Here is a 24740-nt window from a genome sequence, read left to right as displayed (position 1 = left end):
GGTATCTCCCCACCTTGCCCTCCGCACCCCTGTTGCTGTGCTCTCCTCCGTGGCTCCGATGCTCCCGCCCTCCACCACCCGCAGTCTTCGCCTTGGAAGGGGCTTCTAGTGTGTGGAAACCTTTCCTCCTTCACAGCTCCCTCCCACTGGTGCAGGTCCTGTCCCTATCCTTTTGTCTCTGTTTATTCTTTTTTCTTTTGCCCTACCCAGGTACGTGGGGACTTTCTTGCCTTTTGGGAGGTCTGAGGTCTTCTGCCAACCTTCAGTAGGTGTTCTGTAGGAGTTGTTCCACGTGTAGATGTATTTCTGGTGTATCTGTGGGGAGGAAGGTGATCTCCGCATCTTACTCTTCCGCCATCTTCCCCTTCCACCATCTTCCCCTCCCCTTTATTTCTTAAATGAGTTTGGGTTTTAAGCACATTCTCTAAAAGCTGATACATTTACCATTTCTCAACACAAAAGGATGACTTCATTTTTCCTTGAGAATGTTGTGCACAATCCATGTAAATCTGGACCAAACAGCTGGGTACCGTAGCCTAGCCAAGTTGACACTTGAAATTAACCGTCACATTTGTTGTCTGCCTTTGTGTGAAAGCATCCGTTGCTAGCATCCATCGTTTTCCTAGCTCATCCCAGTATAGGTTGAGTGCTAATTTTGTGATGACTCTATCAAGAGTTTAGAAACTTACCTTACTCCTCCCCAAAGTATTTGAGTAGCACTTCAATTGTTTGAGGACCAGAGGATGAGGAAGTATAGAAAGGAGGACAAAGCCTTCACTAAGCGACTTGTGAACTGTGAGTTCTTGGTTTAGAGGACCTACAGTGTGCTGGGCCCAGGATGGTGCCTGCTTTGGGCACTCACAGTCTGGTCCAGCCAGGATAACAGGAATGCAGATGAGTGCAGTGAAGCGTGGCAGTGTGTGCAGGACACAGTGGGGTCACTGAGCAGCCATGAGGAGCCGCACCTGAGTGGAGGGTTCAGTGTGCAGGATTAAGGGTTAGGAAGTGATTTGTTCTTGAGGTTGAGGCTTGAAAGAAGTGTATTGCTTTGTAAGCTCTCTTTTGGGGAGTCACGGAGAAGCAGGGATCCAGGTAGAGGGTAAGCTGTGAGGCCAGATAAGGGAGGCTGGGGCTGTCCAATGGCTTGACCAACTAGAGTGGATGAAAGTCTCAGAACTGTGAGATTTCCCGAGGCCAGGGAGAGAGGCGAGCGCCAGATGATGGGGTCTGTACTTTATCTCATCAGAGGTAAAGGTGAGCCATGGAATAGATGAGCATTGGTGGATGTAGTAGCAAAGAACTGGGAAGTGAAGTGTGAGGTGCTGATAGTATCTAGTGGCACAAGCTGCTCTTAGGATGCTGGTTAGTGCTAGTCTAAGTGTCATTTTCCTGTGAACATGCTCCAATGGTGTCTGCTAGTTAACAGCAAAGAGAAACCTCAAGTCTGAGAGCAGCTTGTCCTCCTGAGGTTTCAGTCCAATCGATTGTTTTTCTCTGGGTATTGACAGCTCCCTGCTGCATGCCCTTGTCTTTGGCTACGTGGTTTGACTGGTGAAAAGGATTAGACTGCTTTTATTGACTCTCCGGGTTTAATCAATGCCCAGCACGCACCGTGTGTGTCCGTGACTTTCCTTTGCCTTTTAATTGTTCAGGGTGTAGGGCTGTTGATGGTACCAAGTTTTTGTGCTCGTACCTTGACTGATCAGTTTTTAACTCAGAGCTTATGCTTCTTTGCAGGATGCCACCGTTTGGAAGCCTGATTCATGCCAGAACTGCCGTTGCCATGGTGATATCATTATCTGCAAACCTGCTGTTTGCAGAAACCCTCAGTGTGCCTTTGAGAAGGTATGGTATCCTAACTGTTTTCTAAATGTAAAGTCAGGGAATGGTAGGGTGTTTGCATTTTTTCGGTCATCTGGTTTTGACATTTATCCCAATCTCTAATTGCAAGGTTTAGGAAATATAGGAGAGAATTTTAACATATTGTATCTAAGAATATCTTAATTCCTGTTTATTGGGCATTTACTCTGGACCAGGGGCACTCAAGGTTAAAACTTAAAGGTTTTTTTAAAAAAATTTTTTAAAGAAGATGTTGGGGATAGGAGTTTATTAAGTAATTGATTTATTTTTGCTGTGTTGGGTCTTCGTTTCTATGCGAGGGCTTTCTCTAGTTGTGGCAAGCGGGGGCCACACTTCATCGCAGTGCGCGGGCCTCTCACTATCGCGGCCTCTCTTGCTGCGGAGCACAAGCTCCAGACGTGCAGGCTCAGTAGTTGTGGCTCACGGGCCTAGTTGCTCCGTGGCATGTGGGATCCTCCCAGACCAGGGCTCGAACCTGTGTCCCCTGCATTAGCAGGCAGATTCTCAACCACTGTGCCACCAGGGAAGCCCAAAACTTAAAGGTTTTATAGTGTTATCTCATTTAATATTATGTGGGGCAGGTATCTGTATCCCCACTTTACAGATGAGGAAAGTGAAGCCTGGAGATTTTAGGCAACTTAATAGGATTATGCAGTTAATAAACTGTTGCCCAGAGATCTTCCCTGGGTCTGACAGATGCCACAGCTACTGATACTAACCACAACATTTTACAAGCCATTGAACTCACTGAAAGTCAGAATTGACTTCTCAGAGATGATTTTCTAAAGACATTATTTGTTGTGCACCTGACTGTATCATCATGCTGCTGTTGGGCTACCTAGGACCATAGGATAGGCTTTGACTCAAGAAATCTCCTGGTATTTAACCAAACGTGTGAGGGATAGTTCTTCCTTTTCCTTTGTTAAACTTTTTCATTTTTTTGACTACACATCTATTCTGTTAGAATTTTGTTTTTCCACGTGCTGACTCTTTTCTTTTTAAAGTGAATCTACTTACCAAAAAAGGCTTAAGCTTCAAATTTGAACATTTGAAACCCCCAATTATTTTCTTTAAAAAGCTTTCTGTCAATTTCACAAGCACAGTTTATTTTTCTAGTTTTATCTCTCCCCACCCCATAATAAATAATCTTGAGTCTTTATGCCGTCTAATGCTAAGAAGTTTCTGTTTGTTTCTAACACGGGAGTGAAGGTTCTGTATACCTTTAAGGGTATTTCTCAATTTCTGCATGGGTATATTTCTGAGAAGCTGCATGTACGTCAAACGTTGGTAAATTTGATAATATTTCGCTGTATGTCGTGAGGCTATTTCTGGAGTAACCACTCCTAAAAGATCTCCGTTTTGCTTGCTGAGTAAATCTGGGCTGGTTTTGTAAGGACCATGAAGACATGCCCTCCTCCACTCCACGTGAATAATTATGGCATCATGGAAGAAGCACTGAATTAAATGTTAGAAGACATAGGCGGTATTGCTGAAAGGCATGTGGGATCTTCCCGGACCGGGGCACGAACCCGCGTCCCCTGCATCGGCAGGCGGACTCTCAACCACTGCGCCACCAGGGAAGCCCTATTATCTTTTTTTTTTTTTTTTTTTTTTGCCTGCATTCTCCCTGTAGCCTCTTAACTTGTTTCACTCTTTCTGTCCTTGCCTTTTTCACTGTAATCTTGATATAGCAGCCAGGGTGATCCTATTAAAATTTAAGTCATCATGTTGCTTCTCTCCTTAAACCCCTCCAATAGCTTTTGATGGCTTCTCTTCTCACTTTGAGTAACTCCTCGCAATGTCCTATGAAGTACTGCTGTACCCTCTGATTAATTGACTAGTCTCCCCGCTCCCTCTGCTTCAGACACCAAGCCTGCTTGCTATTCCCTGGATTTGTGCCAGGCATACTTCTGCCACTAGGGCCTTTGCACCCTGCTGTTCCCATTGAAATTATCTGTCTATCTATCTATCTATCTATTATCTATCTATCTAATCTATCTATTTTGACCCTTTACTTCCTTTAAGTCTTTCTCGAATGTCATTCTTTTGAAATTGCAATTCTCCGCCCCTTACCACACATTTCCTATTCATTTTCCATGCTTTATTTTTCTTCTTGGCACTAACTACTGTCTGACATACTCTATATTTTACTAATAGTTCTTGTTTACTATCTCTTTTATTCACCGTGTATCCTCAGCACCTACAATTGCACCTGATACATGGTAGGCACTCAATAAGTATCTTGTGACTGAAAGAATGAATACATGAGAGATGAAGCTAGAGAACTGGTAAGTTCAAGGTTATGGAGAGCCTTGTATGCTGTACTGTGGAGCTTGGAATTTTATGTTTAAGGTGATAGAATACTAATGAAGGCATGTGGGTAGAATGGCCAGCTTTTCTTTTTGAAAGATCTTTCTGGTTTTTCAAAGGTAATGCGTAATATTGGAGATGAGGAGATCAGTTCAGAGGCTGTAGGAATAGTCCAGATGAGAGGATGGGTACCTGAATCGGGGCACTGGTCATGTAGGGATCAAGAGGAAGGGCAGCGTCAATAAGTACTTAGGGGATAAATCAGCAGAACTGAATGAAGGTAGGAGGGTGAGAGAAAGGAAAAGGAAAGGTGACTCACATATTTATGGCTTGATGACTGATTGGCTAGCTGAGCCATGAACTGATATTGAGAATATATGAGAACGAGGAAAAGCATCTTATCTGTGAGGAGAGCAATGATTTCAGTTTGGGGCACATTGAGTTTGAAGTGTTCGTGGAAGAGCCAGGTGGATATGTCCAAAAGGCAGCTGGATGTCTGAGTCTAAAGCTCAGAGGAGAAGACAGAGTTGGAGATATAATGTGGGTATCATTAGCAGGGAGACAGTAGTGTAAACCTTTTGAATTAATGAGCTCATCCAAAGAGATTGTGTGAGAAAAGAACACAAGACCAAGGGTGGAATTTGGGGAGCACCGTCATTTAAGGGGAGGTGAGCATAAAAAAATGGGAACTTAGGAAGATTAAGGAGACATGGTCAGAGAGATAAGGAGTAAGAAATGATCACAGAAGAGAGCAGTGTTGTGGTAGCCAGGAGAGGAGGGAGTTTCCAGAAGGTGTTTGTATCAACAGTGTTGATCCCAGGTAAGGAAGTAAGTGGGAGAAGAATTTAATATGATCCATTGAATTTGGCAACATGTAGGCCACTGGTGGCCACACTGAAGTTGGTGTCGTTGAAGTGATGGGACTGTATGCAGAGGCTCGAGGAGTGAATGGGAAGTGGGCAAAGGAAGGCCAAGTATACAGGCTGCTCCTTCAGGGAGCTTCACTGAGAATGGAAGAAAGAAATGGGATGTTAGGCAGACACCACCACATCCGTGAAGTGTCTTTGAACCTCCCGTCCCCAGCCATCGAGCCTCTTGGGTGTTGTTGTGTGCTTTGTGCTTGCCCTTTTTACCGCCCGTGACCAGACTGCAAAAATGCTTGTTTATTTGTCTGCTTAGTCAATATTTTTAGAATAACCAAACAAGGGAAGGGAGAAGGTTTTGTTTTGGCTTTTGATATTGCTATGAAAGAGACACGGTCACCTTGAAAGGGAAAGGGGGCTGACCTGGAAGAGAGAGAGAAGTTGAAGATATGGGGGATGGGGGAGACAGAGCAACAGGATGATAGAACTGGAAGAGGCCTTTAAAATGGATTTAGTCAGGCTTTCTCATTTTATAGACAAAGAAACAGACTTTTAGTTGTTTAGTCACTTGCTCAAAGATACAGAGCTGGGGGGCTTCCCTAGTGCACAGTGCTTGGGAGTCCGCCTGCCAATGCAGGGGACACGGGTTCGAGCCCCGGTCCGGGGGGATCCCACATGCCGCAGAGAAGCTGAGCCCGTGCGCCACAGCTGCTGGGGCCTGCGCGCCTGGAGCCCGTGCTCCGCAACGGGGGAGGTCACCGCGGTGAGAGGCCTGCGCACCACGGCAAGGAGTGGCCCCCACTCGCCGCAACTGGGGAGGGCCCACGTGCAGCGACGAAGACCCAACGCAGCCAAAAAAAAAAAACAAAAAGATACAGAGCTAGACAGTGGCACAGCCATAACAAGAACCTTAGTCTCTGGCTCATGAGCCAGTGTGATTTCTACTCCACCATGCCTTTCCTTGTGTATCTCAGGAACATGTGTTGTTATTCGCATCTGCTGGGTACACTTATATTAGCTCATGGCACAAGTTAACGAATCACCATTGTATCCTAAACTAAATTATTACTGTTATTAATAGTAACTTGGGTTCCTATCATTTAAAAAAAATTTTAAAAAGCCCTTTTACAATGTATGTTTTGCTCATGTATTGACTGGAAATAACCAAGTGTCAATGGTAGTTCTGCTAGATATTTGTATCTATCTATCATCTATCTATTCATCCTATTAACCATATATAATAGATTCTGTATTCATATCCTATATCCATATAGAATAGCTAGCTATAGAGTTAGATAAATAAGGTCAGAGAGAGAGACAGAGACAGAGAACGACTGAGAGAAAGAGAACAGAGGCATTTAGAACATCGACTGTCTAACCCAGCGCTGTCAGAACCAATCTTCAGGATCTCTGAATAACATATATACAAAGGACAATGCCATGCAAAGGGACACTGTATTACATTGTGGGGTTTTGGCCGCAAACTTCAATGTAGATAGGAATAGTGTTTACCTAATCGAGCTGTTGTGAGAGATTATATATATATACACGACATATATCTATGTGTATGTATACATGCACAACACATACGCTTAGAAGAGTACCTGGCTATTCTAAGTACTCAGTTTTAGCTGTAATTATCACATGATCATCATCGTTGTTGTTAGTTGGTTCCTTTAGATCCTAGGCAAGCAACCTTCGTTGATGTCTCTTGCCCAAGTGGCCACTTCCTAATGCTCCCAGTGCAAAGCCTGCAGGGAAGTAGGCTTATGTGTTCCCTGCAGCCCACAGCTCACAAGGCTATGCAAGGTTACATGGTTAGGTAGCAAGAACTCCCTGTCTTTCTTTCTCCAAGTGCCACATGCAGAATTCTTTGCTCCTCCTGTAGCCCCAAATCACCTCTTTCATGTTCCAACAGAAGTACAATAGGTAGATGCAAGATAGGGAACATCCACTCACAAATAAAGAATATCATATCTATAAAATGAGTTTTGAGGGCCAAATCTGAAGACCAGTTTTTATATGAATCAAAGACAACTAATTTGGGGGCACAAAATATCTCTTGAAGTCCTCAATTTTGCCTGCCCTTCTCCCTCACTCCCTGCTTCCATATTAGAATACAAACAACACTTGGATTATCTCATTTTCTATTTGGATGCTTAGTGGTAATTAGGTTAATGTGTTTTCTATATTTACTCTCTTAGTGGAAGTTAGACAAGTATAGGTTCTACTCGGGGTTCAGAGGGCACTTTTGTGAATAGTCATTAATGTTGCACCATATGTACAATTTTATAAAATCCCATATCATATAAGTTTTATCCTTTATTAAGCAAATAAGAATTTGGTGATCACTGTTACTGATGTATTTATCTGTTTAGTGGATTAACAGTTGTGAAATAGTAGCCCCATTTCCCACCCCCTCTTGAGGATGTAGTTCTGTACAATTAACATTCTCTTGTAGGTACAATTCTTTTTAATGGAAGCAGCCCCAAATAACAAAGAAACATTATGACTTACATAATTTTTTGAATCTACCAGCTGAATTCTTTGTAGGCTTTTATTCTGTGGACAAGTCATGATTTCCTGGTTAATTCAGGATCTCCTACCATTTTTGATCAAAATCACTAATTACCCCTTCTGCCACATCTCTGGACTTGAGGAAATGCTAAGTGGAAGAGCAGGTTGAGTCAGAGGGTTTGATAGAAGGATTGGGCCCCAAAGACACATGTATGTGCCATAGTTTTAATAATCTTGGATAAACAGATCCTTTACAGTGGCAAATAGATGGTTAGTTAACATGTGACAACTTCCCAATAAATCCTAAGGTGTCACGTGGAGGCCCATTCCCTTGATAGTGTCAGGTATTGATAGGAAACATAATTGCAATTATAGAAACCCTGATAAACAATGTAGATCTTTATTGGAGCCCAGGAATTCTATCCAGCTCCCCACAGTACATGTGCAACCTCTACAGCCATGCTGTTTCCTCTCCCCGCTCTGTCCTTCTCTCACCTGCCCCTTGTGCTTTGCTACTCTGTGTCCCAGGTCAAAGTGAACATTAGAACTTTAGCTCTCTGCGCCCCCCCCCCCCCCCGCCGCCCCCGCTGGCTCCATCAGGCATCTATAGGCTGTTAGAAGACCTGCCAGCTCTGTGGCCCTGCCCGCCCAAGTCCTCTCTTCTCTGTTTTAGGGAAATAGAGCTCTTATCTCACCCCTACTGCTTTTCTGGTGTGACACTCAGATGGAGCATTTCTAGTGAATAAAATTCTTCACTTCATTACATGTGAAAAGATGTAGACAGTTTTCAAGGAAATTACTGTCACAAGGGGGTTCATTTTATCTTTGAGAGAAGCTCATCTTGACAGAGAGAATCCTTTTCGTTAGTGTGTTCTGTTTATCCTGTTTATTGTTGTCACCCACGGAAACGCATGAGAGTTAGTGAATCTGATGTGACTGCTCGTTCCTGCTACTTTACACTGAGCTGTTTTTAAATGCTCAGGGGGAAGTGCTTCAAATACCCGCCAACCAGTGCTGCCCCGAGTGTGTGCTGAGGACTCCTGGATCTTGCCATCATGAAAAGAAAATTCACACGGTAAGTATTTTCTGACCCGTGGTTGATTCAGTGTCTGTAGATCATTGACAAGGTAAAGCTGACAAGAGAGGATTTTTTTTTCCCCTTTGTTTGGACGGTGGAGGACCTCAAGCTTATTTGACTTTCCGTGGGCATTTAGGTTTCTTGAATAAGATTAAAACTGCCCTATTTACTGTCCCACGTAAATATTTGTCAGTTGAATTCGTGTCTGTATAAAGAGTAGTCAGAGAATGTTGATGATGAAGAAGTTGTAATGCTGAATAATGAAAGGGCCACCTTGCCTTTGTGTACCACATACATTTTTTCACTTGATTTTATAAACAACCCTGAGTAGGTGAGTAGAGCAGATGTTATTACTCCTGTGTTAAAGATGGAAAAGTAGAATTGCAAAGACTGTAAGTTACTTGCCCCATATAGTACCAATAAGTGGTGTAACCTGGCCTAGAGCCCTAGTCTTTTGTTCCTCGTTCAGGGTGGAGTTTCTAAACTTCAGCACTATTAATACTTTAGGCTTTGTCGTGGGGACCATCCTCTGCATTATAGAATGATCAGCAGCATCTCTAGCCTCTACCCACCAGTTAGTATCCTCTGAAGTCCCGACAACCAGAAATGTCTGTAGGCATGGCCACATTTCCCCTAGGGGGCAAAATGAAAATGCTCACCTCCCCCCCACTTAGAACCACAGTACTAGAAATCAACCCTGAAGTTCTTTTATTATACTTTCTCATGCCAGGTCCTGTAGGATTAATTTAGAGATATTGAATACTGATTTAAAAGGACTATTTGCAAGGTTTATAGTAGAAAGTATGAAAATGGGATGGCTACAATTCATCTCCACTCATGCCTACATGCTCCCCCGAGGCAGCAGGTGAAGTTGAATGTGTTAGAAAGAGGCTCTTTGCTTTAATCTTCATCTTCCACCCGATACAGAACTTTCCCCAAGTTAGTGTCTCTACCCATTCAGGAGAGAGCATAGGTTAGCCGGATTTGATGTACCTACTCCAGGCTGCTATTCAGTGTGTGTACCTAAAACTCCGTGAGTACAATGCACTTTCCCCGTGGGACAGGATCACCTCACTTAAGCCGCTGTCTCCACATTACCCGAGGAAGTCACTCTTTCACTCCTGCACAATGTATTGCTGAGTGATACCCAAGCAGGATCTGTGCCTGCGTACCATGTATCACCTCGTGCTGCTTGATTCAGTCCGCGTTATGTAGGGTGGTGGAAACTTCACACGCCACACAAGAGGATCCCTTGTAAAGTGCTGAAGGGCAGATTGGTGACGGAATCAGTGCCGGTTCATAATGGTTGGAACAGGTGTGTGGTTCACGGTCAAAACCCTCAAACTGAATCTTTCAAGTGAAGGAGCCCTAGGATCCAAAATGAGGCCAGGATCTGGGGGAACAACAGACATCTCAAATAAGAGGTGGTTCCAGGGACACGAGACGTCAGAGTTCAATGACTCTTTGCGTGGCCGCTCTAATGACGCTTGTCATTTGCTTGCTTGTGTTATGTTCATGAACACGTGCAATCTTCTTATGTTGGATTAAGATTTCTGAGAACATTGACAATATTTTGTCTACCTTCATAGTGAGCCTCCTTGCCTCCCACCTAACCTGGTGAACTTTTCCCAGAGTAGGTGCTCAATAAACATCACGACTCAAACAATGAGTAAATCCCTTCTCCAGCTTATCCATGTCCTTGTCCCAAGGGCATGTTGGTCTTAGACCAACTAACCTGTGTGGCGGGCAGTTCAGGGACCACAGATCTGCTGATGGGTTAATTAGAAATCCGCTTGGTCTCCTACTTTTTCTGGAAGAGTTTAGAAAATCCTTCTTCTCCCTGCCTCCCTTGCAATTCACCCCTTCGGCTCTGACATAGTCCATGGGAAGCTCTAAACTGGGTAAGATCATGCCCATGCCTTGTTTTCCCATATGCAACTTTCAGAATGTACTCCCCTGAGAGTGTATAGTTATATTTCTGGTACTTGATGTAACTGAGAAAATGGCTGAATTTCAGGAATTGTAGGGGTGTTTTTTTACTTTTTTTTTCTTTTTTTTTGCGGTACGCGGACCTCTCACTGCTGTGGCCTCTCCTGTTGCGGAGCACAGGCTCCGGACGCGCAGGCTCAGCGGCCGTGGCTCACGGGCCCAGCCGCTCTGCGGCATGTGGGATCCTCCCGGACCGGGGCACGAACCCACGTCCCCTGCATCGGCAGGAATTGTAGTTTGAAGAGAAAAAACTCTCTAGTGGTCTACTTCTTCAAATAGAAACAGAAGAATGATTTTTTTTAAAAGTTGAGACAGAATCCTCGAATTTTAGTCTTAATAAAGTGAAAACGATCATGTTTCTTGTCTTCCTGTTCTTCTTTCCTCTCTTTCTTCACCTTTTTAGATTCTTGCCAAATTTTTCTTAATATTATTCATTTCCTTGAGTGGGTTAAATGCTTGTCTGGGTTGGGTCTGAATCTCCCCGTGTCCCTTGCATCACTAGGTTTCTTCCTGAATCTTGGAGCCTTTTCTATCTTGCGCCCTTGGCTTGCTTGGGAAGCAGTTTCCAGAGCACCTTCCTCTCCCGCCGAACAGCGGTAATCCTCTCTCCTTAGCCTCTGGCTTGCATCCCATAGGACGAGTTATGGAGACTCTGTCCCGGTAGTTATGAAATAGTCTGGTGCTTTAAGAGCTTTGGAATGGTGAAGTGGAAACTTTCCCCTAAAAGAGAGATTTAGAAGAGGCTTTAGGATAGAGCAAGTGTGGTGGGAGGGGCATCTGTTAAAGTGATGCTGTCCCCAGAGAATAGAGTCGAAGAGAAGGAAAGTCAAAGGTGGGTTGAGCTCAGGATGGCATGGAGAGGCCACCTTTAATGAAACAGCCTCGCCTCATGAGGGGGACCTCTTTTGCTGGCATTGTGGGCAGCACCTTGTACAGCTGACGTTCCAGCAAGTCAAGTCCCCACATCTTCTCTGGAGTGAGGAAAACACCTGAGCCTTTTGGCTGACCAGGTTATTTAAGTTTCGCGTGGGCTTATTACAGCCAGCATTTGGGTGACTATTTCATCCATGACCTCTCAAAGCTATCCTTTCAAATTAGCTTTTGGATCTCTGCCCAGCCTTGCCAACCAGTTAGGGAGACAAGCCTGAAATACGTTTTCCTAAAGAGTGTTGGAATGCGTTTTCCCTGTTCTTTCCCCCACAAATTAGCCTGTGAAAGGGAGGAGAAAGGACCTTTAACCCCTTTCTTTTCCTCTTTACTAACTTAATCTGAGCACCAGATAATGTCATGTCTTAGAAGATGATGCTTGGAGATTCACTGAAAAAGAAAGCGGCAGGTGGTAATGCCCTAGTGCCCACATCCGATCGAATACAGGAGTGTGGAGGGAGAGGTCTGCTTGCTTTGCCTGTCTGTGAGGCTGAAAGGAGAATTAATTTATGCGTGTGAGACAAGAACTGAATACTGAATTCTGCCTTGTTCTCTTCAAAGTAGAGGATGTAATTACAACATGCATGGAACATCCCCAGGTTTTTAGTATTCTGGATCTATAACATCATAACAGGAACAAATTATAGGAAGAAAAATTATTTTTTTGTTCTGTCATTAAGCCAGGCAAATACTTTATGAGCTTATCTTTCCTTTGGACTTATGTCAACAGCCAAGCCGACTCGTTATTTGGCTATGCAGAAGAATATATATAAGATATGGTCTGCAGAATGTGCTTTTGGCCAGTGTCAAAATCACAGGTTTTCAAAAGGTATTAATGGTATTAAGGTGGCACAGCTACAGCACAGGTCTTGTGGGAGCGTTGTTTCGTGTACGTATTATTTCTTGATTTTACAGAGCTTTCTTTGCTTGTTACAGTGCTCATAAAAAATACAGCTTTTGTAAATGAGTATAGAAAACACTGTGAAATTTAAAAATATCTACCTGTCATCTATCTATCTGTCTATCTATCAGCATGTACCAAACCCCTTGATCTCTGGTCTCCCTCTGCTGAGAGAGGTGTCACTGATTTAGGGATAAGAGTAGGAGATGAAAATGAAGGGGACTCATGTGACTTTTCTCTAAGAGAGAGGTGAGAATACTTCCTTTCCATCATTCTGTGCACTTTGGATCACTGTCTGGGCTTCTGTGGCTTTGACATCTAGAGTGGAGTCTCCCTGACGAATGTTCTTTGTTATTCCCATAATTCTCAAGCTTATTGTGAAGGGAGAATCCCTTGCTTAATTTTATGTCTCTTGAGTCAGATAATAGATTCACATCATTAGAGAGCTTGAAGGTACCGAAGAGATTAGTTAATACAGCCCTCTCATTTTACAGTTGAGAAAACTTTGGTGATTGACAAGTTATTATAATTAATTTTTGTGGCCTCATCTGAGAGTTGGTATAATTGCAAGTGTTTAAGAAATGACAGTTAGTGTTTCTCAGTAGTGACAAAAACAAGCTCTTGTTTTAATGAAATGTCTAGATGTTTAGAAGCAATCTCCTAACTTTTAATAGAATAAAGACATTCACTTCAAGTTGTTTTATAAGCAGCTTTCAAATTTTACTTTATTTAAGATATGCAAATGATTCATTAGATATTTTAAACAGTACTTTGCTCTCTGATGACTAAAGTGAATATTTGTTTATTGGTGAAAATTTGGAAAATAGAAAAGTATTCAAGCAGAAAAAAATCCACTAGTAATCTCCAAGCTATGAAAATCACTATTGCTTCCTTGGGTTTTTTTTTTGTTGTGGGGAGCGGCTGGCAGTGAATATGGGTGGATGGATAGATAGATAGATAGATAGATAGATAGATAGAGAAATATGTTTTTACATGATTGTAATTATACTATGTATACAGTTTATATCTTGCTTTTTTATAAAACATTATTTTGTAAATAGTTCCCCAGCATACTCTTGGAGAACATGATTTCCTATTATTAGGCACTTGGGTAGCTTCCAATATTCACGAAAACATTTCCAATTTCACTATGAAGAACAATGAGATGGAATTCCTTGTATTGAAACTTTTTGGTGTGTCACTGATCATTTTCTCCAGATAACTTTTTAAACGTGAAATTAGTATGTCAAAGCATCTAAAGATTTTGAGTATTGAAGCTGTGACATCTGTGGTCATTAAAATTCAATTTTAAGTTGTCTGTGTCTAATGATAAACCCAGTGGGACTATCATGGATAGTATAGCTTCTTTTCGGGTATGGATAGTATAGCTTCTTTTCGGGTATGGATAGTATAGCTTCTTTTCGGGTCTGATTACCTAGGGTAGGCCCCGCCTGGCTGAGTTGTTCCAGGTGCTATCATGAGAGAAGGCTCTGTGTAGAATTCCACTCCATTGCAGTTTCACTAACAATAGCTACTATGAATTTTAAACACTTTCCATATCTGATATTAAAAGATATTATCAAATTTTATTTTAAATAATATTTCTTTGCAGTTAATAAAGTTGAATATTCCATAAGCTTGTTGCTATTTTTTTTCCATTGGGATTTTTTTTTCTTTTTCTTTAAATTGAGTTATAGTTGACTTACAATATAATATTAGTTTCAGGTACACAGCATAGTGATTCAATATTTTTATACATCATGAAATGATCACCACTATGAGTCTAGCTACCATCTGTTATCATACAAAGTTATTATAATATTACTGACTATAGTCTCCATGCTGTACATTGCGTCCCCATGAGTTATTTATTTTATAACTGGAAGTTTGTACCTCTTAGTCCTGTTCACCTATTTCACCCCCACATATCCCCTCCGCTCTGATAACCACCTGCTTGTTCTCTGTACCTGAGCCTGTTTTCGTTTGGTTTTGTTTATTCTTTTGTTTTTTAGATTCCATATATAAGTGAAGTCATACAATATTTGTCTTTCTCTGTCAGACTTATTTCACTAAGCATAATATCCTCTAGGTCCATCCATGTTTTTGCAAATGGCAAAATTTCATTTTTTATGGCTGAGTAATATTCCTTTGTGTGTGTGTGTGTGTGTGTGTGTGTGTGTGTGTGTGTGTGTGAGACATCTTCTTTATCCATTCATCTCTTGATGGACACTAGGTTGCTTCCATATCTTGGCTATTACAAATAATGTTCCAGTGAACATTGGGGTGCATATATCTTTTTGAATTAGTGTTTTTGTTTTCTTCAGATAAATACCCAGAAGTGGAATTACTAGATCATATGGTAGTTCTATTTTTAATTTTTCCTCAAAAATTAAATCTGCATACTGTTTTCCAAGTGACTGTATCAATTTACATTCCCACCAACATTACATGTGGGTTCCCTTTTCTTTACATCCTTGCCAACACTTGTTATTTCTTGTCTTTTTGATAATAGCCATTCTGACAGGTATGAGGTGATATCTCACTGTGGTTTTGATTTGTATTTCCCTGATAACTAGTGGTGACTAGTGATGTTGAACATCTTTTTGTGGTCCTGTTGGCCATCTTTATGTCATCTTTGGAAAAATGAATATTCACAGCCTCTGCCCATTTTTTAATTGGACTTTTTTTTTAATTGAGTTGTATGTGTTCTTTTTATATTTTGGATATTAACCCCTTACAGATGTATCATTTGCAAATATTTTGTCCCATTCAGTGGGCTGCCTTTTCATTTTGTGGAGGTTTCCTTCACTGTGCAAAAGCTTTTTAGTTTGATGTAGCCCCATTTGTTTATTTTTGCTTTTGTTTCCCTTGCCTGAGGAGACAGAACAAAAAAATATTGCTAAGACCCATGTCAAAGAGCGTACAACCTATGTTTTCTTCTAGGAGTTTTATGATTTCAGGTCTTATATTTAAGTCTCTAATCCATTTTGAGTTTATTTTTGTATATGGTATAAGAAAATGGTATAGTTTCATTCTTTTACATGTAGCTGTCCAGTTTTTCCAGCTTCACTTATTGAAGAGGTCATCCTTTCTCTATTGTATATTCTTGCCTTCTTTGTTGTAGATTAATTGACCACAAGTGGTGACCTTATTTCTGGGCTCTCTTTTCTGTTCCACTGACCTATGTGTCTGTTTTTATGCCAGCCCCATACTGTTTTGATTACTATAGCTTTGTAGTATAGTTTGAAATCAGGGTGTGTGATACTGCCAGCTTTGTTCTTCTTACTCAATTTGGCTTCAGCTATTTGGAGTCTTTTGTGGTTCCACAAATTTTAGAACTATTTGTTACAGTTCTGTGAGAAATACCATGAGTATTTTGATAGAGATTGAGTTGAATCTGTAGATTACTTTGGGTAATATGAACATTCTAACAATATTAATTCTTCCATAGCATGAGCACAGCATACCTTTCCATTTCTCTTTCAATTTTTTTCATTGATGTCTTTTAGTTTTTAGAGTACAGGACATTCACTTCCTTAGTTAAATTTATTCCTAGGTATTTTATTCTTTTTGACGCAATTGTAAATTGGATTGTTTTCTTTATTATTATGTAATGACCACATGTATTTTTTATTATAGTCTTTGTTTTAAAGTCTGTTTTGTCTGATCACAGTAGTGTTACTCCAGCTTTCTTCTCATTTCCATTTGCATGGAATATCTTTTTCTATTCTTTCCCTTTCAGGTTATGTGTGTTTTTAGATCTGAAGTGAGTCTCTTGAATGCAGCATATAAATGGCTCTTTTTTTTTTAATCTATTCACTCTATATCTTTTGATTGAAGCATTTATTCCATTTACATTTAAAGTGATTATTGGTAAGTATGTACTTGTTGCTGTTTAGTTAATTGTTTTCTGGTTATTTTGGGTACTTCTTTGTTCCTTTCTTCTTCTTTTAGTCTCTTCTCTTGTAATTTGATGATTTTCTTTTTATTTTTTGTGTATCTATTGTAGATTTTTGGTTTGTGGTTACATTAAGGTTCATATATATTGATTGATATATATATGTATATGTGTGTGTGTGTATATATATATATATATCTGTTGGTTTTAAGCTGATAGTTACTTAAGTTTGAACACATTCTAAAAGCACTACATTTTTAGTCCCCTCCACCTGTTTTATGTTTTTAATGTCATGTTTTACATCTTTTTACTTTGTATATTCCTTAACTACTAATTATAGTTTTAGTTGATTTTACAGTTTTTGCTTTTCAAATTTTACTTGCTTTTTCAATAGTTGATCCATTACCTTTACTATATATTTTCCTTTACAGTGAGATTTTTTTTGTTCATATATTTTCATATTTCTGACCTTTTATTTGTTCATATATTTTCATATTTATGACCTTTTCTTCTCTGCTTAAAGAAGACCCTTTAACACTTCTTGTAAGGTCAGTTTAGTGGTGATGAAATCTTAGTTTTTGCTTGTCTGGGAAGCTCTTTATCTTGCCTTCAGTTCCGAATGATATCCTTACTGGGTAGAGTATTCTTGGTTATAAGTTTTTTTTCCTTTCAGCACTTTAAATATATCATTCTACTCCCTTATGGCCTGCAAAGTTTCTGCTGAAAAATCAGTTGATAGCCTTATGGGATTTCCCTTGAATATTATGCATAGTATTCCTCTTGCTGCCTTTGAAATTCTCTCTCTGTCTTTTGCCTTATTAATCATGATGTGTCTTGGTGAGGATCTCTTTGGGTTCATCTTCTTTGGGACTGTTTCCTTCCCCATGTTAAGGAAGTTTACAGCCATTATTTCTTCAAATAAGTTTTCTGCCCCTTTCTTTCTCACTCCTCCTTCTGAGATCCTGATAATGCAAATGTTTGTATGCTTGATGTTGTCTCAGAGGTTCCTTAAACGATCCTCATTTTTAAAAATTCTTTTTTTTTCTTTGTGCTGTATTGATTGGGTGATTTCCATTAGTCTCTTCCATGTTGCTTATATATTCTTCTGTAATATCTAATCTGCTCTTGATTCCCTCCAGCATATTTTTCCTTTTAATTATTGTATTCTTCAGTTCTGATTGTTTCTTTTTTTATATTTTCTATCTCTTTGTTGAAGTTTTCCCTGTGTTCTACCATTCTTCTCCTGATTTCTATAAGCATCTTTATAACCATTGCTTTGAATTCTTTATTAGGTAAATTACTTATCTTTATTTCATTGGAGTTGTTTTTCCTGGGTTTGCTTCTGTGAATTAGGTGAAACAGTTATCTCTCCTGGTCTTAAAGGTGTGACCTTGTGTAGAATTCTTCCTATGTAGATTTTGTGTGCCAGGTGGCCTTGGCAGTTGTGGCTGGAGCAGGATGGCAGGGGTGGGTTTTAGGGTATGTCAGTCAGGGCTGGGGCCTCCCTGGCAAGATGCCTGGAACTGAAGTGGACACTGGCCAAGGCTTTCGTGAGCTGGATTGGGGTTGCTACCTTGGTGGCATGGCTAGAGGTGGAGTGGGCACAGGCTGGAAGGTGTGCTGGGGCCACCTTTGCAAGCCAGCTAGAGGGCCAGGTTCTTTTCAAACCACTGCCTCTGTGCTGGGACTCAGAGAGAGTGAGTTTGTGCATAAGCCCTTTAAGAGGGGAGGTTTGGTTTCCTATAGCTCTCTGGCTTCTCCCAGTGTAAGTCCCACGGGTTTTCAAATCCAGTTATGGGGTCTCATCTTCCTGGTACAGGTCTTAGGGCTGTGGTGCCCAATGTGGGGCTGGAACTCCTTACTTATTAGGGAGGTCCTCTAAGTTTGTGATATTCATTCGGCTTTTGAGTTTCCTGCCAGGGGTATGGGTCACCTCCTACACATCTCAATGAGGTTATTTTCTTTATATCCTTAATTGTAGAAGAGCTGTTCTGCTAGTCTGCAGGTTGTTCTTAGAGAGAGTTGTTCTATATGTAGTTGTAATTTTGGTGCATCCATGGGAGGAGGTGAGCTCAGAATCTTCCTACTCTACCATCTTTATCTTGCCTCCAGTCTTTTCTTATTGCTTGTAAATGATTTTATATAGTAGAGTATAATTCTAATTAATATAATTTGCAGTTTTTAAAAATCAGTTCATTTGCCTTTTAAATTGTTTTTATAATGTATATTTGACAGACTTTTAAAATTTTAACTCATCAGAACCTATTAATTTTTCTCTTACAATTTCTTCCTTTGCTTTTATGCTTAGACCTTCAAAGCATAAAGGTCCATTGCCTGCTATCTTTTATTAGCCAATAGTTTATTAGCAAGTTGTGGACTTGCCCATGTATATGCTACACTAAATTTGAAATTTTATATTTAATTATAGAAGAAGTAAAAATTGATAGGAGAGGACTTGGCCTTGGTATCCAAGTCTGTTGCCGTGATCACAGTCAGCACATAGGTGTGAAAAGGAGTAGGAAGACCATGGACTCATGCAGTGGAGAGAAGGGAGAGGATTGAGCACCTCCTACCTGCCACTCCCCTTGCTGGCTCTTTCACAACTGCCTCGTTTAACCTTTACAATAACCAAGTGCACAAGATATCGTCCTACCATTTAAGTTTTCTAGACCAGGAAGCTGAAATCTAGAAAGATTACATCACACTCATAGTCCCCAAGTCAGGGAGGGCCGAGCTTGGATCTGAGAACATGCATGCCTCCAAGGAAATCCGTGGTTCATCCAACTCAGTGCATTCCTTGCATTTCTGCCCTCTTGTACTCCCAGTAAGTCCACCTAAAGAAAGTAATTTTCAGGATGGTAAGGTGAGGACTTGGTTCCCAAATAACTGGATGACCGTGACTACCTATTACTATTATTGTTACAATAATAGCACAGGTTATTAGTAATTCCAAAACGTCAGCCTTGGCATGCTTGCAACCTGGGAGCAATTTGCAGAAGAAAGGGGCAGTGACTTGTTAAGTAAGACAGAGTCCTTTTGTGTTTCAGAGAGGTGAATAATTATTCTGGATGCTGGCTTGAGGAGAAGCAGTTGAAATCCCCAGATTATATTTAGATGACTGAGCGCTGGGTGTGTGTGACGTTTTTAATAGAAGTCTGTATATGATTTGTGCTGAATCAGGTATCATCATATGCTACATTTAATAGAGGCAAAGGAATATGATATTTAAGAAAATGTTATAAGAGGAAAACTTTATGGATTAAGCTCTTTTTTTTTTTTTTTGCGGTACACGGGCCTCTCACTGCTGTGGCCTCTCCCGTTGCGGAGCACAGGCTCCAGACGCGCAGGCTCAGCGGCCATGGCTCACGGACCCAGCTGCTCTGCGGCACGTGGGATCCTCCTGGACCGGGGCACAAACCCATATCCCCTGCATTGGCAGGCGGACTCTCAACCACTGCGCCACCAGGGAAGCCCTAAGCTCATTATTTTTTTCATACATTTTTTAAAAGGCCACCACCATTCCACTCTGCCATTGAGAACATAACGTATTTTGACAGCTACTTCCCCAAGCAATCAACATACTTGTAGCTTTTTACATTCAGGGTTTACCCCTGCCTTCACTCTGCATCACATCTGAGAGTGGCCCATTTAGATACTTTTGGTGCTTAGTAAATCATATAACTCAAAACATAGATCTGTTAGATCACTGATACAGTGCCAGCTTTGGGAATGTCGTATCCCAGCCTAAAGTGGGCTAGGGACATTCTGTGTGTGTAGATGGACACCCTCGCCAGGAATGAGTTTGCTCTACAATTTGGACCAGGTGCCTCCTGCTGGCTATGACAGGTTCCCTGGGACCATAAGATCACTGGAACGGGAGAGAGAGAAAGAGGGGTGGGGAAAGGGAGAGAGAGAGAGAGAGAACACAAATATGGGAACTCATCAGGGTAAAAAGTAAAGGCCAAAAAAAAAAAAAAAAAGCAGAATACAGAGTGGGAGCTATATTGAAAATAATATAACTATTATAAAGAATTCAGTAGATATACGTGTATGTGTGTATATTTTACTTTGGTCTGCATAGAATTTTTTAAATGATGGGATTGGGGTCATTTTTATTTTATTTTTGTGCTTCTCTGAAATTTTCAAATGTAAAATTTTAGGGATAAAAAAGGAAAATACAACTCAGTTTTAAAACTGGTCTCTGCACAGACCTACTGGAGAACAGACTTGAGGTTATGGGGAGGGGGAAGGGTGAGCTGTGACAAAGCGAGAGAGAGGCATGGACATATATACACTAACAAACGTAAGGTAGATAGCTAGTGGGAAGCAGCCGCATGGCACAGGGAGATCAGCTCGGTGCTTTGTGACCGCCTGGAGGGGTGGGATAGGGAGGGTGGGAGGGAGGGAGACTCAAGAGGGAAGAGATATGGGAACATATGTATATGTATAACTGATTCACTTTGTTATAAAGCAGAAACTAACACACCATTGTAAAGCAATTATACCCCAATAAAGATGTTAAAAAAATAAATATAAATAAATAAATAAAGTTGGTCTCTGACTTGGAATATTGCAAACCCTGGTCTCAGCCTTGCAAGCCTAGAGCCTTCTTCCATCTCTCCTGAGCTCCATCCTTCATTTGTTTAAGAGAAGGCTTGTTTCTGTTTGGTCAGATGAAAGCCTATATTCTGACAATAATTTTCTTGTCTTTTTTTTTTCCCCTAACGCACAGCATGGGACAGAGTGGGCCTCCTCCCCATGCAGTGTGTGCTCTTGCACTCATGGGGAAGTCCGATGCACCTCCCGACCGTGCCCACCACTGACGTGTGGACACCAGGAGCTGGAATTCATCCCTGAAGGAAGCTGCTGCCCAGTCTGTGTGGGCCCCGGGAGTGAGTATGAGCTTGTAGAGAGAGACCCTCTTTGCCTTTGAGGTTTACCTGGTGACATCCCAACTCTTCTCTTTCTTGCTCAGTGTGGTACAAAGATCCCTAACCCCATTCCTTATTGGAACCGAGATGTAGTCTTGCACGTGGCAGAAGCAATGTTGCAGAGACTGAGCTCCATTCCAAACTTGAGATTCTGAGACTCTCTGATTTATTATTTTGCCTTGGCCAGATGCAATCCCTCTGTGTTCATAGCTCCTAAGAAGGAAAGGGAGGAAGGACAAGACCCTTTGCTGTGGTTGCATAAGGCCAAGGTATTAATAGTTCCTCCTGCCTCTCGGTGGAGAGAAGAACGAACAACTCACTTCTCCATCATGTAGTAACACTACCACTCATTCTGCTGGCTGGTCTTTCAGTTGACATAACTTCTTTCTCCAAAACACACCAAGTAGGAAGCAGGTATTTCATTTGTCTTTATGGCCTCTTCGCTGTGGAGATTATGCCTGCCTGCAAACCAAGGCATGGCTCAGCAAGCCAGGGGCATGCTTCCAGGCCCTCTCCTTAGAATCCATGCTTGGACCACGTACCCTTTTATTACATTTTAGGGATATATGTCCCTTTCCATTTTTATAATTAAGTAGTGTTTACTTCACGGTAAATATGAATTATTGTCATTTCTGTATTATATTCTCTCCTGGAGTATAATAGCTAAAATTACTCTCTTTAAATAGCACCTGGAAGCTACACTCTATCCTTGCCTTTTCCCTTTAAAAAGACCTCTGGTTTCTTTCTGATCCCCAGTTATTCCATTCCTGGTGACTGTTTACCCTGGAGAACCCTTCTGGGGATTAAAAAGTATGGTTAGGAAAGGATGAAAGTAGAATGCATTCCTCATGCATTTCAGATGTCATCCACCAGAAAAGGACAGGCAGCTACTTTGGGCCAAATAACCCTACAAGTAAAAATACTCCAACAACAGTTTAGGGATAGGGTAGAGAGTGGGCTGTCTGGGTTTGTGGGCTCCTTTCTTACATTTTAGGGTGCTTTCTTGTTGGCTGTCCATGAGAAAGATCTATTGGGAGCATTTTGCCTGGAGAGATTAGAGGATCAGCCAGCACCAACTCCACAATTTACTGGGTGCATAATAAAAATGCAGGGCCCTTTGTTCAAAAAGCAGGGGGAAAAAGTTTTTATTTTCTTCCATGGTTTTTGCAACCTGTCCTGTTTTAAATTTATTATTCATGTCACACTCCCTAAGGCACGGGGATATTTGCTGGGTGGGTAAGACCCCCCCCCCACAGGTGCCCCGGGTCCCCCCGCTACTTGGTGCTTAGGGTACATGCACTCCCCAGGCACCCACACCCAGGTCCCTGCTATGGTTGGAGGGTGGCAGCTTTCACTGGGCATGGATTTGGGGTCAGGCTGCTGAGAACCCAGAAGGCAAGGAGGCAGCGGGGAGGTAGGGCCACGCATGAGTGAGACCCCAAACCCCTAGCACATGCTACCTGTCGCACATGCTACCTGTCGCACCAGACTTCACTTATGAAACTCAGAGAGAAAGTTAAGAATTCCATACAGTGACTGCAGAGCAATACCCCGAGCACGGGCCCCCACTGTTTGCACTGCGCCCCTGAGCACAGGGCCCTGTGTGACTGCACTGGCCGCACACGCATGCAGTCAGCCCTGGGATCAGCAAGTGCAATCCCCCCAGTAATTCTTATTGCTCTGACCTTCCAGAACCCTGTTCCTACGAAGGCCGTGTGTTTCAGGATGGGGAGGACTGGCCATTGAGTCAGTGCGCCAAGTGTGTGTGTAGAAATGGGGTCGCCCAGTGCTTCGCAGCTCAGTGTCATCCTCTGTTTTGTAACCAGGTAAGGAAGACAGCCTCAGAATGGATCCTTCACAGGCTGTTAACTTCACTGTTCAGGAACTTGGAGTCTCTTCTGAGATTTTGTCAGGCAGACCTCGGAAGTACTGAGAACAAGAAGCAAAGGCGGTTTTATTTTCCTTATACTTTTAGAGACCACCCCTGAGAGATTTCTTTTACCCTTAGATGCTACAGATAGGTCTAATTACCAGCCATTTAGGCTAATTGTTACATAATGAAACTGAGCCTTCAGGGTACACATAAAGAAGCCCACCAAACTCTAGTTGCAGATGTTCCAAAAATGCGAAGCGGAACATCTGGAAAATTCAGTAAGATGATCAGCGTTGTTATTGTTTTTCAATGCATAGGTATAGCCTGCTTTTTAAAGACATATGCATGTCTTTGAACCTGATTATCCAGATGTGCCTTATTTAATTTTTATTAGATAATGATTCAAATTATGAAAGGATTTTCTCCAGGGAGGTTTAAAATAGGGGGACCTTGTTCTTCATTTAAAGCTGGTCTGATTTTCACAACATTAGGCTCTTCACACAGATTTACAATAGAAAATCAATTGCAAATAAATTTGGTGTACATGGTATTTTATAGTTTTTTCTTCTTCCAGTAGCTCCTATGGATGTTTCTTAGCGGTTGACAGAAAACCATGAAAGGAGTTTGCCTCCAGTTGAAAAATAGCTCATTTTTTGATCTAAGAAAAAGCTGGAAGCCAACATTCAGTTGATACAGAGCAGTACTTTGTGTCAAATAAAACAAAATCAATAACATGGCATACTGTGATAATTGGGCAATATTTTTAAAGGCAGACAAAAGGCAATTAGGCAAGAAATGCTAAATGCCAAATAAAGGGAAAATGTATCAATTTAAAGACTAGATTGTATTACCCACACTACAGCAACTACTGCACACATGTCACACCTCTCAATTCATCACAAAGTCTTGTCCTAGCTTTCAGATTACAAATGAGTTTCTTGGTAGAGTTGCATAATATCTTACATTCAGAAGATATTGTAGTGTTGGGGCATTTTGATTCACACATTCCAGGCTTTAGTCCCCTTGTGTAAGAAAGTTAATCAAGCAGTTTGCCACCATTACAATAAGGGAGGTGGGAGGATGGATAGAGGAAACACTCCATTGTGAATCTTCTGCTTTAAGTCTTTAAAAACTTAACCCTGACTGCACATCAGAGGTTAGCTTGGAATAATTGAAAGTACTGGTTCCCATTCTAAAAAAACGTTAAGGATAGATTCTGGCTTCTAACAGTACTCACTTATAGTTTGCATTGTTTAACTTAAAAAGATGAAATTTGTTGCCATACTTTAGAGCTAATTGCTATGCAAGCATTCTGAAGCCTTGGAAGTAGATTGATCTTAATCACTCTTGCATCAAGTCTATAGTTTTGTCTTGACATTAAAAAATACCCAACTGGGCTTCCCTGGTGGCGCAGTGGTTGAGAGTCCGCCTGCCGATGCAGGGGACGCGGGTTCGTGCCCCGGTCTGGGAAGATTCCACATGCCGTGGAGCGGCTGGGAGAGGCCACAACAGTGAGGGGCCCGCGTACCGCAAAAAAAAAAATACCCAACTGTTAGACTATTTAAACCATTTTTCTTGATTTAATATCACTAT

The 24740-nt window shown here is 41.5% G+C and overlaps 1 protein-coding gene across 1 annotated transcript in view; it reads left to right on the top strand.

Moving 5' to 3' along the window:
- Positions 1 to 24740, top strand: part of FRAS1 (Fraser extracellular matrix complex subunit 1) — a 455620-nt gene that overhangs the window by 160934 nt on the left and 269946 nt on the right. Inside the window, exons 3-6 of the mRNA XM_065877453.1 lie at positions 1738 to 1845; positions 8533 to 8625; positions 21076 to 21235; positions 22967 to 23100. Coding sequence (XP_065733525.1) covers positions 1738 to 1845; positions 8533 to 8625; positions 21076 to 21235; positions 22967 to 23100 — 495 coding nt within the window. The remainder of the gene's footprint in view (positions 1 to 1737; positions 1846 to 8532; positions 8626 to 21075; positions 21236 to 22966; positions 23101 to 24740) is intronic.

The sequence above is a fragment of the Phocoena phocoena genome, chromosome 5 (assembly GCF_963924675.1).
Source record: "Phocoena phocoena chromosome 5, mPhoPho1.1, whole genome shotgun sequence".
In the NCBI taxonomy this organism is placed as follows: domain Eukaryota; kingdom Metazoa; phylum Chordata; class Mammalia; order Artiodactyla; family Phocoenidae; genus Phocoena; species Phocoena phocoena.
Note: the sequence above shows the minus strand (reverse complement) of the source record. Positions and strands in the feature narration are given on the sequence as shown.